The sequence below is a fragment of the Bombyx mori genome, chromosome 13 (assembly GCF_030269925.1).
Source record: "Bombyx mori chromosome 13, ASM3026992v2".
Lineage (NCBI taxonomy): Eukaryota > Metazoa > Arthropoda > Insecta > Lepidoptera > Bombycidae > Bombyx > Bombyx mori.
In genome coordinates this window covers 13,961,759-13,985,094 of record NC_085119.1, presented here as the reverse complement: position 1 = coordinate 13,985,094, position 23,336 = coordinate 13,961,759, and the positions used below count along the sequence as shown (strand labels likewise).

The following is a 23,336-nucleotide window of genomic DNA, read 5'->3' as shown; positions in this document are numbered from 1 at the left end:
TCTTATAATATTAAACAAAGGGGAAAATGAAACGAAATTCATAATAAAATTAAATATTTTGTTATTATAAAAACAACACATTCAATATGTTTTTTATGTATTTTCAAGTCATTATTAGATGATTGTCTGTTGAGACAAAGTAAATTAGAGAACGTATCACAAAAAAATAAATGCATATTTTGAAACAAATGAAAAGAGATTAAAATACTGATGAGAAAATTAAACGCATAAAACATAAGGAATTATCATATTAATTAAAAAAAAAACTTAATTTACCACTCATTTTTCGTTGGTAGACTAGTTAAATAATTAGAATAATCATATTAAAACATTTTTACTAAAATAGAAAAAAAAATTCAAAGCATTCACACCGTATCAAGGTTTTTTTTTAATATGGCAAGAAATACCAAGGTACCTCAGCTATCAAAGAATGACTGGAAAATACAAACATTCATCATAATATCCTATTTAATAGTTTCAACTGAACAAATTAAAGATTTTAAATAAACAACAGTCTTAGAATAAAAGTTATTTACACGTTTTTTTTTTCGTTATTATTTTAATATAAAAAATATTCTAGTGTACACGTTATAATATTTTTCATATAGAAATATATTTGTCTCTATTTACATAACTAGAACGATAGTACAAAATAGTCAAATCTTTTAGGAATCATAATACTCACGTAGAAAGTTTGTCGAGAGGTACGCGTAAACTATCCGAAAAAATTATTCAAGGCACTTCAGAGAACACTAGGAAAATGTGTGGAAATTAAAGTTAAAAAAATTATATCAAAAGCGATGTTCCAAATCAGGGTGATGTGTTTTATTATTCAAGCTCGGTAAATATTACTCTTATACGAGTACACACACACACATAATTATATGTATTTTTCAATTATTTATTAATTAAAGTATTCCAAAGGTGATCTCTCAAGCAAGTATAGGAACTTAAGTAGTAGTAGATAGTAGTTTTATTTTTCCAACTGGAAAGGCATAAAGACTTGTTAAATGCAAATATTTTTTTTTATAAATTTTACTGGCTTTGGCAACAAAGTCCTTTAAGCCAATGCAAATAAATTAATCACATCATGTCACAGATTATACCTACTCGTGTGTTTTATTTTGTAATATTTGACATTAGGTATACATAAATGTTTATATATCTTTTTTAAAAGTATTTGTTGATCAAGAGATTTTAATAATAGTTCTTTAAATAAATAAATAAAATAGGTTATTGCAATATGCGCGGTGGTGATAATCTCCATCGGTTTATTTTATGAAGCGTGCCATATTGAAACATCTTACATGCTACTTTTAGTTCACGAATGTACCTCTCGTTGTTTGTAAGTTTTGCCCCAACATCGGGTGCAGTCTCGGGCAAGGCAACAGTTTAACTATCGATTAAATAACTATATTAGAGAAGGAAGCCAAACGACATCACATACTAATCACCTACAAAAATACAATATATTAGTATCATCTATCACACGTTTAAACTATCGTTGGTTTATGGGGTTTTGATGCATAAAAATATGTATTTATATCGAGATGACTAACTACAATTAGGAGAGGTGATAGATTATTTTTGTTAAAAGCAATTTTATAATGTATAGGAATAGTCACTGAAACATTTCTAAACGTCCCATCCAGGGAGTGGAAACAATTTTTTACAAATTTGAAATTTGAATCAAATATGACTTAACGGTCGCATTGATAAATACGGATATTGACAAATCGAAACACGTTTCACACGATTATTAAACACAAAAATGAACATTTAAATAGGAAAAACATATATCAGTTTAACAAGGGTGTGAGGTAATCGTTAAGCTAAGCTCAATCAATTTAAACAAAAAAAAAAACATTCAATTGCAGAGATCATTGACCTCGTATATCTGTTAAATTTAAGTGTTCATTACATTGCGCAGAGCACATTATAATATTGCTTAAACTTTATATTACGAACGTTGCTTAAAAATCTGTAGTACAAATATAATTCTAGAAGTTACATATCCTCGCAAATGAAATACGAATCTTAAAAAAAATATGGTTCGATCAGTAACCGCCGCTAGTGTGTTTCTTTTACTCTAACAATAAATGCGAAAGATTGAATGAGCCAGCTATCCAAAGGCAGACACGCTGCAAAACTTAACTTTTAAAAAAAAATCTTATTATGTTCATTGTTTCGGAAATTTTTTTTGACGTGACAACGTCTTATAATTTTATTCGATGGAGCCGGCTGCACGCACGAAAAAACATGACTCATGCGGCGTTACCTCGCTCTGAGGCGTATTTTCTTATGACGTTGTCACGTTCAACTATCGTCCGTAAACCGACTTTACAGGCAACCGATTTTTTTTTATTCGTATGTCCGATGTGTTTATGACTGCTTTTGATACGGAACGCCGTCAGAATTGTTTTTTTAAATCTTTAATTTAAATTCGCCTTCGTGAAACAGCATACGTTGAAGACACTAAAACTTATAAATCCACGAAACCTGGCACATAAATGTACAGTATGTACATCTCATATACACGGTTAATACTAAGTACGGAAATTTATTAATTATTATGATTAATATGAATTGGCAGAACTTTATCATGAATACCCCTTGATGTGTTCGTGTATATAAACGGGCATTTGCGAAAACTAAATACGTACAAAAACGAAGTAAGGCAAGATAGTTTTTATTTTATTTTTATTAAGACTCTTATCGCTATAATGGGCGCTATATTTTTATGGCGAAGTAAAATGAGAATTTTTAAAAATACCAAGACTGCATTTTGCCTTTGAAAAATAATCTACATAATATGTTTAATAATTAAAGTGATTTATTTATTTCGATTCTATATAGGACATATCCACATTTTATTGAGTGCATGTATCGATGTTAACGTTAAATTTAGTTCTGGCAATATTTACTCTGTACGATCCTCTCTACGTCAAACAAACAAATTTGTGTTAATTTTATCGATAAATAACTATTAATGTTAGGAATGTATCTATTGTACGTGACCGGTTGACTTTTTAATTAAGTTACACAACTCATTAAGTACTATGTACTGCGGAGACTAGATCAAACCGATGCCTCCAATGAACACTACTCCAACTCCAAATTCGTAGGTTTACAGGAGGAGCGTTTAAACGAAAAAAGTTGATTATTATTGCAGATATATTTATGGTTTTTTCTTGTGTAACTAACTGATTTACTCTTGCTTCGAACCCCATCAATAATGAATTTGTAATACTTTTAAAATAGTGTAGCGATTTGTGTGAAAAACGACAATTTAAATTTTTTTAGTTAGAGTAGTGTTCATTGGAGGCATCGCGATTCAATAGAATGTATAAAGATAAGAACGAGTCAAATAAACACTTTAAAAATGTCAGATCTCAAAAGAAATACTGTTCATTTTGAAATGTACAAATAAAAAGTGTAATGAAAACCTTATATTGACTTATTGAACAGACTCAAATTGGAATTCTATTAAACATGCGGCGTGGGCTCAAACTATATAAAAACTCGTCAAAACAAAAAATATTTATCGATTTATTAACTCTCATTTCTTGTTACCATAAATAAATATCTTTGACGTGTATACGTCATAACTAATCATGGCTTTTACAGTGAAACTTTTCGTTTTGCAAAAGCCAAACAAGACGAACGTATGGTACGTAAGTCGATAAAACCATTTTTTCACTTTATAACAATTAAACATTTCGCTTGAAGCGATGCAACAATCGTAAATAAGATAATGTTTATACTGTACAAAACAATTGGTAACTGAACGTGACGCCTTGGTCCCACTTTGTCCCATAAAGCACTACATCACACATTTTTCACTTGATCCACAAACATTCAAAGTTTTTTCCTCACGTAAGCACTAGAGAACAGGCAACATGAGAAACTGTCCAATATTGACCGAACCCCCCCGCCTTTCATAGTTTGAGGGCAACGAGACCCGTAAATGACAAGCCTAAAATCCTTCCAGTACTGTGACACATCCCTTGGGAGGATTGTTGGAGGCTTCCTCAGACCCGTCGAGAAGCAAGATCCGATCATGACACCTTATCCACATTTAACTAACCCGCGGTGGCAATCGCTAGGGCTGTCCCAGTTTAGTATTAGGGATTATGTTTAGACTAACAAAAATAGCGGCTGGTGGAGGCGTGGTGGGTAAGGTTCAAGACGCCGGGCGCCGCGGGAGGGCGAGCACACAGAGACCGCAGGCCGCGAGCAGGCCGCACCGCTGGCTGCGTCACGTGACCGCCGCCACGTCCGCGCTGCTCTTCTGCAGTCCATCTTCATCCGTCGACCTGCAAACGAAATCAATCATAATTCTATTGCAATTCAGAAATCCAACACGTCTGTGGACATGTCCGTGTTTACATGCGTACTTATAGAGTGTGCGTGCGTACCCGTACACGTATGCGGGCGTACCTGTAGAGCGTGTGTGCGTACCTAATAGTACTTATAAGACGTCTGTATGCGTACCCGTATACGTTTATCCAATGATTTGCAAGCAAAGTAAATTGTCCCTTAGAAATAAGGTGACACTCGACAAAACTTGTATACGTCATGACCTATGCAAGTATAGTGTTCGCTCACGCGGCCCGCGCTAACTTAAAACCTTTCCAAATCATACAATCGTAACGTTGAAATGACCTCTTAACGCCATCAGCTTAGGTAAAAAAAAACCGTACACGTGTGCGTGCGTACCTGTAGACGTGCGCCTGCGCGTGCGCGGAGCGGTAGTGCGCGGCGTAGGGCAGGCGGGGCCGGCGCCGCGCCGCCACCGCGCGCCGCAGCGTGCCCGGCCGCACCGAGTTGCGGATGGCGTGGTACGACAACCTGCGCATCGAGACACTGTACTGCTGGCGGTATCCGCCGTGAGAACTCCGCGAGGTAACGATACCACAATAACAAATACATTAGTACACTAGATTGGTGGGAATAGGGACAAATCTGAGATGCCACAATACTTTTGTTGAGTTGTTAAATTTAACTTTGTTGAACTGAAAATAACTTGTATTTCGTGTTTAAGAATATTAAATATTTTAATTTAGTCATAAAAGTTTTGTAACTCAAGAAAGATTTTTAAAAGTTAATTAGGTACCTAGGTACCTAGGTAAAGTTAGGTACTTACCTAACAACTAAATAGTGCCAGCCCTATCGAAAAACTTTATTGTCCCTTTAAGCGACCAGATTCACCCCAACGCCTAGGTAAATAGGGACAAGTGGGTTTTGCAAATTTTTATTATTATTCTTTAATAACTCCATCTTAGTGCTTTATAAATGAAAATTTAAACTACCGGAACAATTATGATCTTCGTTTTATTACTATAACTACAAAAAAAGTGTCCCGATTCCTCCCATTTTACGGTAGCGGTAGGCAAATTTAAAAAAAAACCATGTTTTTTAAATTTAGAGCTCACACGCGACATACCTGGGCGCCAATGCAGCGACCGTGGTCAATACGAGCAACAGCCAGTAGGTCGGATCTTTGACTGTGTTCATCATGACTCCATAGGTGGAGGGCATCCCGAGGCACGGCCTGCACACCGTCTGGTACACCATCGTTAACAAGAAGAACGACATCAAGGAACCGGTCAGGGCGAACACTTGAATTATTGTCTGTAAATAGAATGTTTATTGTTATACAACTTTTTATCGTTTTTTTTTCTACCTAAGCTTATAGCCTTGAGAGGCTGTTACAGCGTAACCTTAACTAGTAGGTGAGCTCACGGGGCTCAAACCTGACGACGTTGCTAACACGAACTCTAGCAAGAGCACTGCTTTGCAGAATCTATCGCACCGCATCGGAAACGCGACCCACTGAGAAGATCCGGCGAGAAAAGAAAAGAGAAAGAAATGACAAACCGCATCGGAAACGCGACCCACTGAGAAGATCCGGCGAGAAACTTAGTGGGCTGTCTGTGGGTTAATTTACTCGTCGAGCCCTTCGTCGCAAGCGACGGGTTCGACGAGGACGATGACGAATAGACTCAAATTATATTCACAGTGTGCATCGTTGCTCATAAATATTAAGTAATTTTAAATTTAATTCAATTATGATATTGAGTCTAGCAATATTTTTATCGAGAAATAGGCGATAGTGGCAGAATATTCAAAAGACTACCATTGTTCGCGGCCACGAAAATTGTAAAGTAATCGAAACACCGGAAATATTAAAATGAAAATTAAACCTTAAAATTAGTTTAATTTTCGGTCATCGCATACTTCAGTTCGGTCGCGATTTTTCCGGCATGTCATTCCCCTACCACTTGTTTTAGAAAGAAGATTTTTTTTTAATCGTACAATGACACCTTACTACTCTTAAATGGACTAGTTTCAATTGGACTTTATCGTTCTTAATTACCGTAGGTCATTGTCAAAATGAATAAATCTAAACAGAACACTTTTTTTTTTTGCTCTAGAAAACATTTAGAATGCGTGTGAATCATCTAAAAGCAGTAAGACAGTAAGGAACGGTAAGCGTCACACATTCACACGGTCACACAGCGACTAGACACTCTGTGCCACACTTACTAGTTTCGGGAAGAAAAGCTGCATGAAAGTTTAGTTTTAAGTCATTATACCTGTGTGTACAATCTTATAATTTGCCTTAAGGCATGAATGAGTTCACGGTGCATATATTGTTAAGTGGTTAGTCGAGTCCAACATTATACTATAAACTCCTCCACTCATTTGGAGACATAATGGATAGGCGATTGCGTTCTCTGGTCCTTATACCTCAGTCGCCTTTTTCATGTTTTTGTCAAGTGGACCACATGATATTCTTGGTGTTATCGATATAGAATGGTTATTTTTATATTTTTTCTAACTCAAGATGAAATTGTACTAAAATAGTCTACAGGGGCTGAATTAATTTCACATAACGCGTGAGACACATGTTAAGGTTTCGTACTTGGATTAGCTTTCACCAGAAACTTATTTTTATTTATTATTTATATAATGATATGAAGCATTTCAGAATGATTAGACAATAAAATACTTAATTGTATCTGTGATATAATAAGAAAACAACGTCTAAAGCTCTTAAATCCCTTTTAAAATTAATATTTTAAACAATATTAATATATGTAACAACAAAATTGAAGGTTATTTTTATTGAATGACATACATCAGTCCATGACACTGAAGAAAAATTAAAAGAGTTTTAAATGACAAAGGTTTTTCTTTACATTTATAGCATTATGAACGTGTTAACTGTTGATGTGAAGAACAAAAAGTAATTTACCCAGCTCCTGGTCTCGATGGCGACGTAGACCAGCATGACGACGAGACAGCAGGTCATGCAGCAGAGGCCGAAGGACCAGATGTCGACGGCGGAGTCCCAGTAGGCGGTCGCGACGCTGAAGAACACCACGAGGCTGATGTAGAGCGACTCGGCGAGCACCAGCCAGTAGGAGTGCGGGCGGTAGGCGAGACCGCGCCGCGCCGCGCCGTACAGCCCCGCCACCTCGCCAAGCAGCGACGCCGGCGCCACGCGGTCGTACGCACCTGCACACGCAACCCCACCGACACCACTCACACATCACGATTCCAACTTACTAGTGTATTGTATGTGTGGTTTGTTGTTCGTATTCTCGGAATATTATGCTCCGAACACATAAAAGTCAAACACACCAATTCAACCATATACTTATATAATGTGTACAATGTTATAATATAAACAAAAAAATGTGAGCCGTCACGGGACGCCTGGCAGATGTGAAACATCGACATTATTTTGTAAAAGTAATATACAGAAAAGAACAGATTGTGATAGGAACTAATAAAATAAAATATTACGAAAAATTACTTAATTTGTTTTCAAGTAAAACACAGGTTATGTGTACTGTAGTAAACAACACTGTATACACTACGGAGTACACACTATAGGTATCCGAGCTCAGTGTAGGGAGAGAGATGGCTTAACGCCGGATCGAGTGGGAGAGAACGCACAGTCGATTGCGCATGGCGACGCGTCGCCACGCCAGAAATCGGTTTTACGTGCGGCTATAGATGTTTCACATCAAAAAGAGTAAACAACGCTAGGCACTACAAGATACGAAATGAAACTAAAAATTACGTTTTTACAATAAACTTAAATCGACGAGCGCGAATATCGTTACATGACGTCACGGGACACCTGCGCGTTCGGGAACTCCGATCGCATCCGATGACGCCCGAATGCGACCCAGTGTTGCACGCTACATAATATGTAACAACTTACTGGTATGATAAAGAGGCTCGGAATGAATGCGTAAACCAGGTTTTAAGCCCCTTATGAGCAGGAGTATAAACTAAAATTAAAATTAAAACAAAAAATGTAAATAAGAATCTATGGCTTTGTTGTTTGCTAGAGAGGTACAAAAAAAACTTACTAGTGTTCATTCCAATTCAAATTTTGATATAAACCGCGCCAATAAAAAAACGAATCTAAAATTGTGTGCTTATATATTGTAATTTATTTAAAACGTAATAAACTTTGATCCAAAGCCTGTCTATCCCTAGCTTCAGCCATAGATTGCAGATGGTTTCGAAAACATTATTTTTGCGCGTTTTGTTTTTACCTACGAAGCAGTGGTGTAAAAGTAAATTCAAACCTCATTATCTATGGTAAGCTTGGGCCACTTTTGCACTGACGGCCTCATACGCCAGCATACAGTTTTATGTGCAGCTATAGAAGTTCCACATTTTTATTTTATTTTTATTTTTTATTGCTGAGATGGGTGAACGAGCTCACAGCCCACCTGGTGTTAAGTGGTTACTGGAGCCCATAGCCGCTACGACGTAAATGCGCCACCAAAATATAGTTACAACAGCTGTCTCACCCTTCAAACCGAAACGCATTACTGCTTCACGGCAGAAATAGGCAGGGCGGTGGTACCTACCCGCGCGGACTCACAAGAGGTCCTACCACCAGTAATTACGCAAATTATAAGTTTGGAGTAGATGAGAGCTTACCGATGACGATGGGTGGTAGCGCGGTGAACATGAGGTTGTAGGCCATGAGGTGTAGCTGGTCGATCATCACCGTAGCTGAGAAGCCGCAGTACAGCTGGTACCAGAACACCATGAACACGAACGTCTGTTGGAAATTGTACAAACAGTTGAGAGACGGAATGAGACAGAGATAGCATACTTTAGGTACTTTTTTTTCCCTACCTATGCTGATAGCCTTGAGAGGCTATTTCAGCTTCACCCTAACGTGTAGGTGAGGTCACGGGGCTCACACCGGAGTATTGCTAACACTGGCCCTAGCAAGAGCCGTGCTTCGCAGAATCTACCACCGGATCGGAAACGCGACCCACCGAGAAGATCCGGCGAGAAACTCAGTGGGCTGTGTCTGTGGGTTAATTCGCCCGTCGAGCCCTTTGTCGCAAGCGACGGGTTCGACGAGGACGGTGACCGGTGCTTATGGTACCGCAAAGCACCGTTAATGGATCGGGAGGATCCGTAACGACGTGTTTTGGGCGACGTCGACATCAGTAAATAGGTAAATATCATTCATACAACAGGCTATATTTTTAATAAAAGCGATATCTTCTAGAAAACTCCTAAAAATTCTGAAAAAAAAACACGGCAGGTATGTTTCGGTGTTCTACTATTGACAATATTTGTAGTCATCTATTAAAATAAACCAGAAAAAAATACACAATAGTATATTAACAGGTTATCCGGCCCTTCTCAAAGCTGATGTCAACTTTTTATTTTTATTGCTTCGATGAATGGACGAACCCACGCCCCACCTGATGTTAAGTGTTTACCGGAGCCCATAGACACCTACAACGTAAATGCATGATTTGCAAGTTCTCAGTTTTAATAGTATAACAGCTGCCCCGCCCTTCAAACCGAAACGCATTGCTGCTACACGACAGAAATAGACGGGGTGGTCAAGTGGTAATACTTACCCGTGCGGACTCACAAGACATCCTACCGCCAGTAAACACATATAAGTTACGTAGTAAAAAAAACAAAAGTAACAAAATCTGTTATATAACTCAATATGAGTGTAACTTGCCAGCACTATAGATGCCAACGCTGATATCCTGCTATTGCTCATACACCATCGTTCCTCTAAACAAAACCAGATCCGAAATGTGTGGTCTACTCACGGCATTTTTGAGGAAGAAATACAGTATCATCCTGGCGAGCCGGTCATAGCACCAGTGTCCGTGTACGAGCAGCAGCCGCTCTATGAACTTGAACCTCGACAGCGCGAAGTCCGAAGCCATCACCGCCTGCATACCTTCCTGGCCAGACAGACCTGGACGGAAAAAAAATTTGGTTCACTTGTAGAAGAAGAGTTTTTGTGTGTGGAATCTCAATGAGACAGATGTCAAGGGGCAAATCGCCGCCCGTCTTGAGGCATGAGGTCTTCTGAATCTCAAGCGTGAGAAATAAACAGATTGATGATGCCTATTCATATGGATATCCAGATTGACGATGCCTATCCGTACACGCTCTAAAATAATCATTTAAAAGCTATTGGAGAAAGAAACTGAAAGAGATAGACACATTTAATGAATGAGACGTCTATATCGATGAACAATTTAGCAATGTTTCTTCAAATATTTATTTAAATCAACACTTCGATCTGTGAGGTCTGTTAACGTCAGACAAAACTACTTTGGAGATTTAAATGAAATTAGTTTTACATTAAACTCAATTAAAACATTAGAAGGTCAACGTTAATTGGGTAGTAACAAGCAGTTATTAATTAGTTCAGAGCGACCGACACGTACCGACGCCGACGTCAGCCGTTTGTATCATGGAGACGTCGTTGGCGCCGTCGCCTATGGCCAGGGTCGTCACGCCGAGCTCTTCCTTCACCGCCTGCAACCAACCAGCGATAGCCGAACAATAACAAAACAATCTATAAGGTTGTTATGATGTGGAATCTATAGTTGATGTGTGTGTGTTCCCTATAGATTCCGAAAGGGCCTGACTTCTATGACTATCATTTTTAGGTAACCTTCAAACTGGCCCAGTCGAAGATTGGTATTTATTGGCAGAAATCGGATCAATGCCAAGTTAAGCATCGCCAGCATAGCAGACTGGGTTTGACTACTTAATTATATTAGAGATAGCAGAGCCTAAAAAAGCTTGTAGTGTGTAAATTTGATAGCAACAAATCCCACAGGCACTCGCCGCAAAACTAAGTAGTAAAATCCCTCAAAGAAGGTGGAGAGTTATTGACAGGAATATAGATAATATATATGAATCGATCCAGGATAAAATAAATTAATAATCTAAGTAATAAAAAAAAAAATTGAAACTTTAAAAACCAAAAATAATCTATAGTAAACCTGTAATTTACTAAAAACATTAATACAAAATGAATGTTACTAAAAAGTATTATATATGGGGACAAATAAAAAAATTAAACATATTTTTGTGTAATCTAAATGTCGCCGTAAAATATTATATCCTACGTCATTGAATCTAATACCACCCTATACGTTCCAACATTTTAAAAAGATTTAGGATGTAGAGCGAACCATAAAAATAGACATATGTATAAGCATGTATATTATGGTCACCCTAAAACTACAACCAATGTCGAAATTATAACAATTGAACGAGTTATCATTTTGCCTTCGACATTTTACATATCGGCGAGCGTTTTTATAATGCCGACGCCGTTTGTAAACGGCGGAACCATACAAATTGCCTGCGACATATATATTACGTTCGATAAAAACCTGCCTCCTTTGGTAAAAAAGCAACAAAGCAAAAAGAAAATTTTAATTAAAACACATTATTTTTGTGATAATATGTTAATTATTATTATTATTATTATTTTTATTGCTTATTTGTGTGGACGAGCTCACAGCCCACCTGGTGTTAAGTGGTTACTGGAGCCCATAGACATCTACAACGTAAATGCGCCACACACCTTGAGATATAGTTCTAAGGTCTCAGTATAGTCACAACGGCTGCCCCACCCTTCAAACCGAAACGCATTACTGCTTCACGGCAGAAATAGGCGGGGCGGTGGTACCTACCCGTGCGGACTCACAAGAGGTCCTACCACCAGTAATTACGCAAATTATAATTTTGCGGGTTTGATTTTTATTGCACGATGTTATTCCTTCACCGTGGAAGTCAATCGTGAACATTTGTTGAGTACATATTTCATTAGAAAAATTGGTACCCGCCTACGAGATTCGAACACCAGTGCATCGCTCGATACGAATGCACCGGATGTCTTATCCCTTAGGCCACGACGACTTCAATTCTATTTTTAATCACTTTTATTAACGTAGCTCAAAGAAATTTCATCATCATTGAACAAAGGTAAATTGGAGGCAAAGAAGTTTTTGATAATTGCAAACTGCAAACGGTCCAAGCATGAATCACTTTTGAAAGCATACCGTGGTGGGATTTAATTGAAAATTTCTCAATACTACCACCACAATTTACTTCGCAAATTAGAATTTTAAATGATAATCAAGGTAGCAATAAAAGCGTGTGAAACAATTACTGGCGTTATCGTTTGAAAAGAATTCTGTCAGAGTGAACAATTATTTTCGTATCAAATACAGTACATATTTTCTATTAGAGCCGAAGACCGGGCTCAGAGGTGTGGATTGGGAGAGGCCTATGTCCAGCAGTGGACTACTTGTGGGCTGTTGATGATGATGATGATGATGATGATGATGAAATACAATATTTCCTATACTCTATTATCCACAGAGTAATATTGAATTACAGCATTCCCAATTTGTATGTGTTAGGATATTATTTTGTTTTGTTTAAGATTGTCGACCCACAAAATCTTCACAGAGAGCGATTCTCGATTATAATGTCGGATATCAATGACATTACATACTTTAAGTTTATTTTTAAGTTGGTGTTTTGATTTATTTCTGAATATGTACAAAGATAGAAAAAATTATACTGAACATTTTTAGGACTCGATGGCCATAATATATACAACATGTAACATAATTAACGCACACCCTGAAAGTAATTTGTTCAGAATCGGAATCTGGATCGATTTTGATTGTTTTTTATGTACCAAATTTTTTTTCTAAAATTTATTTGAAACTAAGTAAATTACAGTCACCCTACACAGCTAGCTAAACAGTTCATAGAAACGAAAATGGAACGTAAGTCAGGGTATTAAGACTTTTTAAAATGAAATATCTAATTAGTAAAAAAATATATTATTTAATTAAATAAATCTGATACTTATTTCAAGGCTAATATTGCTATATTACAAAATAAAATACCTACGCACACAATACGAACAGCGACCGCCGGCACACAGCAACACTACAATACATAAAAGAAAACCACGTAATACAAAAATAATTACTATCCCTTTCTTTCGTCGGCTTAATATTCTTACAATAAACGGCAGGCTAATCCCGATGCGACGCGGTTGCGTCGGCGGTGATCAAAGAAAAATCTAAACAACGAAGTCAACAAAATATTTTTGACAAGTCAGTCACGCCGCGTCCACCTTATCGATAAGAGGTCAAGTGATAGTGCAAATAAAATATCTCCCGTATTTCGCTATGTCTTTTCGGTCAGTGGCCTCCTAGATCAGCTGATTTGACGCCTCTCGACTTTTTTTTGTGGGGGCGAATTAAATCGCTAGTTTATAACACACAGACAATAAGTGCCGAAGAACTAAAGAATAAGATAATAACCGCCTTTGATAAAGTGAAAAGTGACATTGCAGTATTATCTAAAATAAAACAACAAATACGAAAACGGTCATTAAAGTGCATTGAACAAGGGGCGCGGCGAGTAGGTGTCTGTGTGTGCGTGCGCAGCGGAGTGCGTGTGAATCGGTGACCATTTTATTTCCACGAAATTGGAATAACTAATTTCACAAATAATCAATGTTAACGCACATATAAATAATATTTGGTGTATGCATAGCGTTTATACTATTAAAGTCTAATTGGGGTGTTTGAGGGTGTGCGTTAAATATGTTACATGTTGTATATATATATATAATTTAATTTTTCTATCTAAGCTGATAGCTTTGACTGATAGCGTGTCTGTGGGTTAGTTTACTCGCCGAGCCCTTCGTCGCAAGCGATGAGTTCGACGAGAACAATGATCGGGGATATAGTGTGGTTCTTCAATAGCTTCGATTTCGAGAGTAATGTCTGTTGTTGTTGTTGTACTCCTAGGGTAACCCACTGGTACATAGGGTCCTCACAAGTTGCCTCCACTTGACCCTGTCTTGCGCCTGCTCCCTGACATCACTCGAGGAGTTTAATATATAGTGTGCAGACCTTGACGATGCAGGCCTTCTGCAGCGGCGTGGCGCGGCAGCACAGCACGGCGGAGCAGCGCCGCGCCAGACACAGGAACGGCGCCACCAGCCCCGAGCGCCGGTCCAGGATGTACGTGAGCGTGCGCCCGTCCACCACCAGCGCGCGCCCCGCACCCCCCACACCCCCCTCCAGGTAACTCTTGATCGTGGACTCCGCGTGCTCCTGTACGAAGGATTTATTTTATTGCATTCCCTGATACCAATCTTCCTATAACCTTTGTAATACGAAAAGACACTCATGATCATCAATAATACCTAGAATACAATAAAACGATCTTGTATTGTACTGTCCACGCCAAATTAAGAGGTTCTCCTCTCGAACTACATTTAAAGAACATGTAGTTCTACTCCTTTTGGTTAACCAAATTGGTAATGAAGAAAAGAATCAGACAGTGACAGAAGTAATCTATCTCACTCTCTCTTGGGCTAAATCTTACAGACGTATATATGTTTGTCTCGTTTTAGTGTCGTTTTTTCGTTTCATCGAATTTCACATCACAACGATTGAACTAAAGAGAAGTTTTCACTTTATTACTGGAATTCGTTAAAATTGCTTGAATAAAAACTGCAATTTATCATTGGTGTAATAAATACACTTTAAATATTTTTCTCCAAGAGGAATGGGAGTACGACGGAACTATATATACACCGTTCCGCTGAACTAATTCGAGATAACTTTTAATTATATTCTTAATAGCGATCTGTATGTGCATTGATATGAGTAATTATTACATGGATGCAAGACGATGCATCTATAAAGATGAAAGTAGATCTCAATTTGGATTAATCACCATACATTGAATAGAGCTAATTGAAAGATGCATTACTGACGGCATTGGTTATGTGTTGATATGTAGCATTGAATTTGTGTTGTTAAATTGAAAAAAAATTGGTTATATTTTATTGGTGATAGGACCTCTTGTGTGTCCGCACGGGTAGGTACCACCACCCTGCCTTTTTCTGCCGTGAAGCAGTAATGCGTTTCGGTTTGAAGGGTGGGGCAGCCGTTGTAACTATACTGGGACATTAGTACTCATATCTCAAAGTGGATGGCGGTATTTACGTTGTTGTAGATGTCTATGCGCTCCAGTAACCACTTAACACCAGGTGGGCTGTGAGCTCGTCGACCCATCTAGGCAATAAATAAAAAAATATATATATATACTGGGTGTTAGGAAATCGATTCCGAAAATGAAGACAGACCATAGTACTAATGACACCTCTCATGATGGGACGGAAAAAAATCGATCCTGATTTTGAAAAAAAAACATATTTTTAAAACGTTTTATTAGCATTATTTACGCTTCATCTTATTAGTACAACTAAATGAAACGATAGTTTCATAAATAATACATTACTAAAAAACAAATTAAGCAATTAAATTTTTTTTCCGTCCCATCATCAAAGCTGTCATTAGTACTATCGTCTGACTTCGTCTTCGAAAGCGGTCTCCTAACACCCAGTATATATCGGGTCACGTATGGGGAAAATAGAGTTTTCGATAGGGCTGGCACTGTTTAGTTGTTAGGTAGGTACTTTCCTTTAGGTAATTAACTTGTCAATATCTTTAATCAGTTACAAAACTCTGATGACTAAATTAAATTATTTAATACTAGCTTTTGCTCGCGACTTCGTCCGCGTGGAATAGTTCACAAATAATGCTTTATTTTAGAACAAATTTGGTTAGAATAAAAAACGTTATAGCGAGCCAACCTTAACATATAGACATACGCACGGACTTTTTTTAGATCTTTTAAAGGGGAATAATTCTGTCATACATTATTTTAGCGAAACTTTAACCGTTTTTGCAGCGTACGCAGCGAAGAATCTCAAAAGGTAAAAATAACCCCGATTTTAAAACATTATTTATTGGTGCTCCACTTGTATTGGTCTGAGCGTGATGTTATAGCCTATAGCCTTCATCGATAAATGGGCTATCTAACACTGAAAGAATTTTTCAAATCGGACCAGTAGTTCCTGAGATTAGCGCGTTCAAACAAACAAACTCTTTAGCTTTATAATATTAGTATAGATTCATAAACACTAAATAAAAGTAACCACTACTAGTATACTATATATATTGAAACCGACCTTATCCCTGGACATGAGGTGCAACAGCCGGTCGCTCTGTGAGAACAGAGAGGCGGAGTACGCTATGTTGATGGCGGTCTCCGGCTTGTCCCCGGTCAGCACCCACACGATGATCCCGGCGTCGAGCAGCGCCCGGACGGTGCGCGGCACGTCCTCCTGCAGCCGGTCCTCGACCCCCGTGGCCCCCACCAGCGTCAGGGCACTCTCGAGCCGAGTCAGCGAGTCGCGTATCCTCTTATCGCGGCCTGTTCACAGCAAAATGAGAACAATTTATTTCATAGGCATAACTTTATTTATTTATTGCATAGATGGGTGGACGAGCTCACAGCACACATGGTGTTAAGTGGTTACCGGAGGCCAGAGACATCTACAACGTAGACGCCGCCACCCACTTTGAGATATGAGTTCTAAGGTCTCAGTACTGCTTCACGGCAGAAATATGCCGTGAAGTGTACATTACACATTACAAGAGGTCCTACCACCAGTAATTACGCAAATTATATTTTAACGGGTTTGATTTTTATTACACGATGCTGATCCTTCACCATATAAGTAAATAGTGGACATTTGTGAAGTACGTATTTCATTACAAAAATTGGTACCCGCCTGCGGGATTCGGACACCGTTGCATCGCTAAATACGAATGCACGGACATCTTATCTTTTAGGCCACGACGACACAAAAATAAGCAAATTTAAATTAATTTGCTTGTTTTTCCTGAACACATCCCGCATGTTACCGCCCATCTTGACCCTTGAGATTAAAGCTTCGTCGTCTATCTTAATTCACTCAAACAGAAACGCGTTATTGCTTCGAGATAGAAATAGAAAAGTCTGTGCGTTTTCACAATGCGCACCTCACTACCGTTTTAACATTGATACATCGAATACAACTTTTCTGGTTCATGTTCTATCGACCAATGTGAACACAAAAAAATAATGTTAAGTCAAAACAGCAAATTATTAAACATTCTGAAAGTCACTTTTCACTTCTATAAAGTATGGTTTTATTCAATTTCCTAACAAACATACTCAAGGTTCACAAATGTCAGGTCGGTAGCAGAAACATATTTCTGCCGTGAAGCAGTAATGCGTTTTGGTTTGAAGGGTATGGCAGCCGTTGTAACTATACTTGAGACCTTAGGACTTATATCTCAAGGTGGGTGGCGCATTTACGTTGTGGATGTCTATGGGCTCCAGTAACCACTTAACACCAGCTGGGCTGTGAGGTCGTCCACCCATCTAAGCAATTAAAAAAAAAAGAGTTTTTAACTTTCTCGATCGCGTAAAAGTTAACTCAGATTTGTATGGAGTTGGAACAGCGCTCCTAGCAACAAACGAAAGGAGCTTTTACGCGATCGAGAACGTTAAAAAACTCGCACTAAGCACAAAGGTCAATCTTACCTTCTCCGATCTCCGAGGCTCTGGTATGGCTGGCGAGCCACTCCTCCCACAGCGCGGGCTGCATGGTGCGCTTGGCCATGACCAGCGTGCGGAGGCCGGCGCGCGAGTATTCGCTGATGAGGGCGCGGGTGCGCTCGCACGCCGCCGCCTCCGCCGAGCCGGCCCGCATCGGTGCCAAGGCGCCCAGCACTGTGCTATCAGCGCCTTTTACGTACAAAACTACCTAGACACAAAAAAAAATGACAATTTTGTATTATGACGTGAACCGATCTATCTATGTATAAATATTTAGAGGTAAAATTCCTTGATTGAAATTACGACCAAAATCATTGACAATTCAAGATTTTAATTCATTTAATATATTACATAATATTCTCTTTAATTTTGTTAGTCCTGCATTAGTATCCTAATATTCCACTTTTATTTGACTATCTATGGAGATCCACAACCAATTTGCAATTTGCCACATTTATCTAACGTGTACAGCCACGTTGCTAATCTGTAGCATCATGAAATTAAAACGGTGTCCTCGTCAAAAAGTCGGATAACACAATGCTTTATGTCATTTTAAAAGATATTGTTTTTCCAAAATGTGTTTCTGGATTGTGTCAGCGAGCAACAATATGGTGTTGAAATAAAGTTAAAGTTAAGTACCGGTCGTTTTGTAAATACTTTGACATTGGCAAAATCAATGCCAAAGGCGTTGGAGCCAAATATTTATAAAAAAAAGTTAAAGTTCTCACTTGACCGGTAGGCGTCCGCATCGCGACGGACATGCATTTCCGGTTGGAGTCGAACTGCTGCACCCGAAGCACCTTCAGGCGGCTCACCTCCCCCTTGATCCCGACCTCGACCTCGTCAGGCGACCTGCTTCTCAGCTCGTAGCCGTACGCGAGAGCCGCCTCAGCGAGTGCTAGCTCGTCCGGGCTTTCCGCTTCAAAACGAGCGATCTGCACCAAATTCATTATTTAAAACAGAAATAACTAAGCTCAGAATATTCTTAGAGTACATTAGAATTTGATTTATTGCGTAATAATTTAATATCAAACTAAATACAATACATTAAAGATAAAAGGTATCTATTTACAACGGGCGGTCTTATCGCTAAGAGTCATCTCTGTTAAACGACCAAGTATCATTTGAGGAAAGAAATTGACGAAAAAAAGATCTTAGTTGGATATAGCAGAGCTTTTAATTCGATACAATATTTAAACGATTTTCTTTTGAAACTCCAAGCACATCTGGGTAACTAACTACACGCGCGATTTAATAAGAACAACCACTCTTTTTTTTACTTTACTTTACCACGACCACTCCGATAAGAATAAACGACTTCGAGGAGGGTTTTGTTTGATAAATTACAGAGCGAACGGTTAGTGTGTATGAACATGTGTTACGTAGAGAGGAGATGCATGTGACTAGGAGATGTATGGAAATGGTAGTGCAAGGTAGAGGGGAAAAAGGTCGACCGAAGAAGACATGGATGGAGTGTATGATGATGTGAGAGAAAGACGAGTGAGTGTTGAGATGATGGCTGATAGAGGAAAATGGAAAAGAGAAATCCGCTGTGCCAACCCCACATAGTGGAATAAAATGGAGACAAAGAAGAAAGAGGGTTTTGTTTATACACTACTACGTGCAGCGTCCAAGCATTTTGTACCTGTTGTTCAGTAGATGTACTCGGTTCACTGGTGTTGTCGTCTCTGCTACCAAACGTCAGTTTAGGCAGACGTATCTTCAGGGGGGAAACGGTCGAGGGCGGTGGCGAGGGCGTCGTCGATCGCGATTCCGTTAATCGAGCGTACCTGAAAATCGCCCAGTTTCTAAGAATCAACAAAAAATTATTTTGTACGGTCACGAATCCGGCAATAATTCTATTATTGTGCATACATTATTAACGCAACTGGCGGATGACGGCGTAAAATCCAACTCAATAAACGAATATCATAAAACCGTAAGGCGAAGGTTTACAACAGTCTTCCGTTGGCAACGAGGTCGCTAAAAAACCACAACACTTACTTGTCGTTTGATCGTAATGTACCATTCGATCTCGATGGTTTCCTGTTGTTCGTCAGTTCTTCGCCCGAATTCGACATGCTGAGCTGCATCGTGTCCACGTGAGGCTGACTCACGACCACCGTATTGCAGACGGCCAAGATCAAGAGGAACTCGCGAACCTGGACCAAACGAATTCGTTTAGTTAAATTATATTAATTACTAGCTGACCCGACAGATTACGTAGTGCCTCAATCGATAAATAAAAGACCTAAGCTTTTGTATAAAATAAACAAAAGGAATCCGTCCGACGGGGGACAGATCAAAGGGAAAACAAAATTATTTAATTTCGAGCATTTTCATATTTATCTGCCTTTTAAACCTTCTCTGGACTTCCACAAATAATTCAAGAGCAAAATTAGCCAAATCAGTCCAGCCATTCTCGAGTTTTAACGAGACTAACGAACAGCAATTCATTTTTATATATATAGATTTAATGACCACATTAAAATTAGTAGTACCTTTTGCGTGTGTTGAGCATCGTTTGTGTCGTTTAGATGTTGGAGCAGTCTTCGGTTTGGCGATACTTGGGTTAGAGGAGTTACAATGGGCGGGAGTTCGGTCGAGGGTTCCGCGGGGGGTCCAGGCGGGTGATCGTAATCGACACCGTTAACGGTGCATCTCCTAAACACCATCTTGTTCTCGGTCAACGTTCCGGTCTTATCGCTGAACAAGTAACTTATCTGTCCCAGTTCCTCCGTTATGTTGAGCGCTCGGCATTCGGTTCTGATGTTCGTCTCCGGATCGTACATTTCTATATCTTGATGTATATGATAGACTTGCAATAGTTTCGTCATCTCAATAGTCACGTACAGAGATATTGGTATCATGACTTGTAATATTATAATGTAGGTCCAGAATATCTGTAGGCCTTCGTACGCCGGTGGTTTGTCAGCTTGCGGAATGAAAAGCGTGTATCTTAGTAAATTGGGAAAGTATTGGTCCAACCAGACTTTGTAACAGGCGGCGCCAACGCAGCAGAGGAATAGCAGCACTAAAACACACCAAATCACGTCTGTGTTCATTTTCTTCTCCAGACCGGAGCATTTGTATCGCGGTCCCCCGTTGTTCAGCATGGCTTTGGTCTCGTGTCCCGCGTACACAACGATACCCTCGACGTAATCCGTGTTCTTGATCGTGCATTCCCTTAAAAGTAAATTTTCCGAATTCAGTGGCACCCTTTCGCCGTTCGGATGGGATATTGTACCAGTAAACCTGTAGATTTTCGTTGAAGGCCTTTCGACTTCTATTGAACTTCTGAATTTCATTGGATTAAAATCAAGTCGCTGCAACAAAAAAAAACAATGCTGATCTGAAGTCGCAGTTACAGAATTAGCTTTACGTGAGTACATAATTGAGGGCGTGAGCACAAAAGTGGCCTAATCCACAATTTTTCATATTCGTGCTTATATATTGCAATTTATTTAAAACATAATAAATTTTGATGCAAAGCCTAGTTTCACCCATAGATAACACATAGCTTTGTAAACATTACTTTTGGGGGTATAGGTTTTTGCCTACGAAACAGTTCAAAAGTAAATTCAAACCTCATTATCTTCATAATAACTATGGTAAGCTTCGACCACTTTTACGCCGACGCGACGGCCTCAATTATTCACTGTTTCGTGCTGATACAAGTAGATAACAACTTTTTTGTTTTACTTTTGAAACCTACAAGTTAGTAATAACGTTATTTTTTTTTGAGACAATATTATTTGTCTATTTCATTTGGTATTGAACAGTGTGTATCTAGGGTGTGATATTTAGTGTCATCTCGGTATTGCAAAAATGAATGTGCAAGGGTATTACATAAGTGGGTCAAGAGTTTACTTTGAGTTAAAATGCTTATAACACGTGTTTAAATAATCACTATTCCGTCGAGTTACATGTCACCTAAGTCAATCAATCACTCATCATTATTTGGCATCACTCTAACAATCATTCAGCGCCTAACAAACTAACGATATAAGAACTAATGACTGAAGGTCATTTCTTTAAAGACAACAAAAAAATACAAGAAAACTATTCTCGCGAACCACAGACACGATTCAATCTACTTTTTACGGTTAAGTCTCGTGTTTATTATTCTGATTATTTCCCACGTCTCCAATACTTTGTGCATTTTTCGTGATCAGTGTACTTAATGCGAGTTTTTTAACGTTCTCGATAGCGTAAAAGTTAACTCATATTTGTATGGAATAGGATCGTTTGCCTACATTTGCCACTAGGAGCGCTGTTCCAACTACATACAAAATTGGGTTAACTTTTACGATATCGAGAACGTTAAAAAACTCGCACTAAGCACACTGTACGAACGACGGTTGGTCGCAATAAAAGCAGTTTAAATTATATTTAATCTGTTTCGCATTTCCAAACATTGCCATTCTCATGAAATATACGTACATACCTATGAACAAAAATAATAATGAGTTGTGGTTAACGTTGTATTGTGTTCAAATAAAAACCCTAGAGAAAGTATTCTCACGTTTCATTTTCTAAGCATTAAATTCAAAGTAAAGTGTGTTAGTTTACTTAAGTAAATACTTATTTAATAGTAAGTGGATCAGTAAGCTTTAGTCAGGCAACGTTCGTGTTGACCCCCGATGGATTATTAACGTCGCTCATTGTGCTTCCGCCGCGGAAAAGTAAATGGCTTGAACGGCTATTCATAGCGTCTTTAAATGTATTAATAACAACAAATGAAGTTGGAAGAATGACGAAAATATCACGTGTTCCTGCGATTTGAAATTCGAATGCCCACACAACAAACAGAAAAACATGCCTGGCTCTAAAAAAAAAAAAACCTAGGTATTCGCGCCAAAAATAATATAATCAGCAATTTTATCTATTTTGAATATTTTGCGTTTCGAAATTTTTCTCAACGTTTTTAAAGACGACATCGGTCACGACTCTGTAGACTTCATTTTGTTATTCACTAATTACCTAAAACTAATGATAGTATTCGATAGGTAGGCAGTTTGATTTGTAATTCCCAACGATCTACGATCGATGGTATTTCCAATGTCCAATAGTAACGGCTAATAAACTATTTACACCTCTCAATCCACAGATAATACAAAAGGGTAATTACATCCCATTTAATTTATAATCTGTAGTAAAAAAAAAATGTATAACGTCAAATCGTAAGTCTAGAGCACACAAAACGAGGTTAAACGTTTTGTTTAGTTATTTTATTGAACTGACACAGTTACGTTGTGTATCCGAACACGAAACATTCAGAACGCAGTAAATAAGCATGTCTGAACGTGAAAGCGATAAATTATTCTACGGTTAACGTAGTTCACCTTTGGAACATTGATGGGTTCGGTTAATAATTAAGCTTTAAGAGCCATTGAATTAAGAGGATTGAAGGATATTTTCATTATATTGCATTGATAGGTGAGCTAGTCACGGTTCATCTGGAGCTAAGCGATTGCTGTAGCCCATAAACTTCAAAAAGCTTTGAATGCCACCCCCCA

General features: G+C 38.5%; 1 protein-coding gene across 1 annotated transcript in view; it reads right to left on the bottom strand.

The window, feature by feature from the left end:
• Positions 1 to 41: 41 nt before the first annotated feature.
• Positions 42 to 23,336, bottom strand: part of LOC101740011 (phospholipid-transporting ATPase VD) — a 76,786-nt gene continuing 53,491 nt past the window's right edge. The window contains exons 3-16 of the mRNA XM_004927955.5: positions 20,319 to 21,143; positions 19,822 to 19,979; positions 19,463 to 19,607; positions 18,546 to 18,752; positions 17,803 to 18,025; positions 16,400 to 16,644; positions 14,268 to 14,471; positions 10,755 to 10,845; positions 10,125 to 10,276; positions 8,974 to 9,097; positions 7,262 to 7,524; positions 5,447 to 5,634; positions 4,720 to 4,851; positions 42 to 4,316 (exon numbers count right to left, since the gene is read on the bottom strand). Coding sequence (XP_004928012.3) covers positions 4,259 to 4,316; positions 4,720 to 4,851; positions 5,447 to 5,634; positions 7,262 to 7,524; positions 8,974 to 9,097; positions 10,125 to 10,276; positions 10,755 to 10,845; positions 14,268 to 14,471; positions 16,400 to 16,644; positions 17,803 to 18,025; positions 18,546 to 18,752; positions 19,463 to 19,607; positions 19,822 to 19,979; positions 20,319 to 21,143 — 3,015 coding nt within the window. The 3' untranslated portion in view covers positions 42 to 4,258. The remainder of the gene's footprint in view (positions 4,317 to 4,719; positions 4,852 to 5,446; positions 5,635 to 7,261; positions 7,525 to 8,973; positions 9,098 to 10,124; positions 10,277 to 10,754; positions 10,846 to 14,267; positions 14,472 to 16,399; positions 16,645 to 17,802; positions 18,026 to 18,545; positions 18,753 to 19,462; positions 19,608 to 19,821; positions 19,980 to 20,318; positions 21,144 to 23,336) is intronic.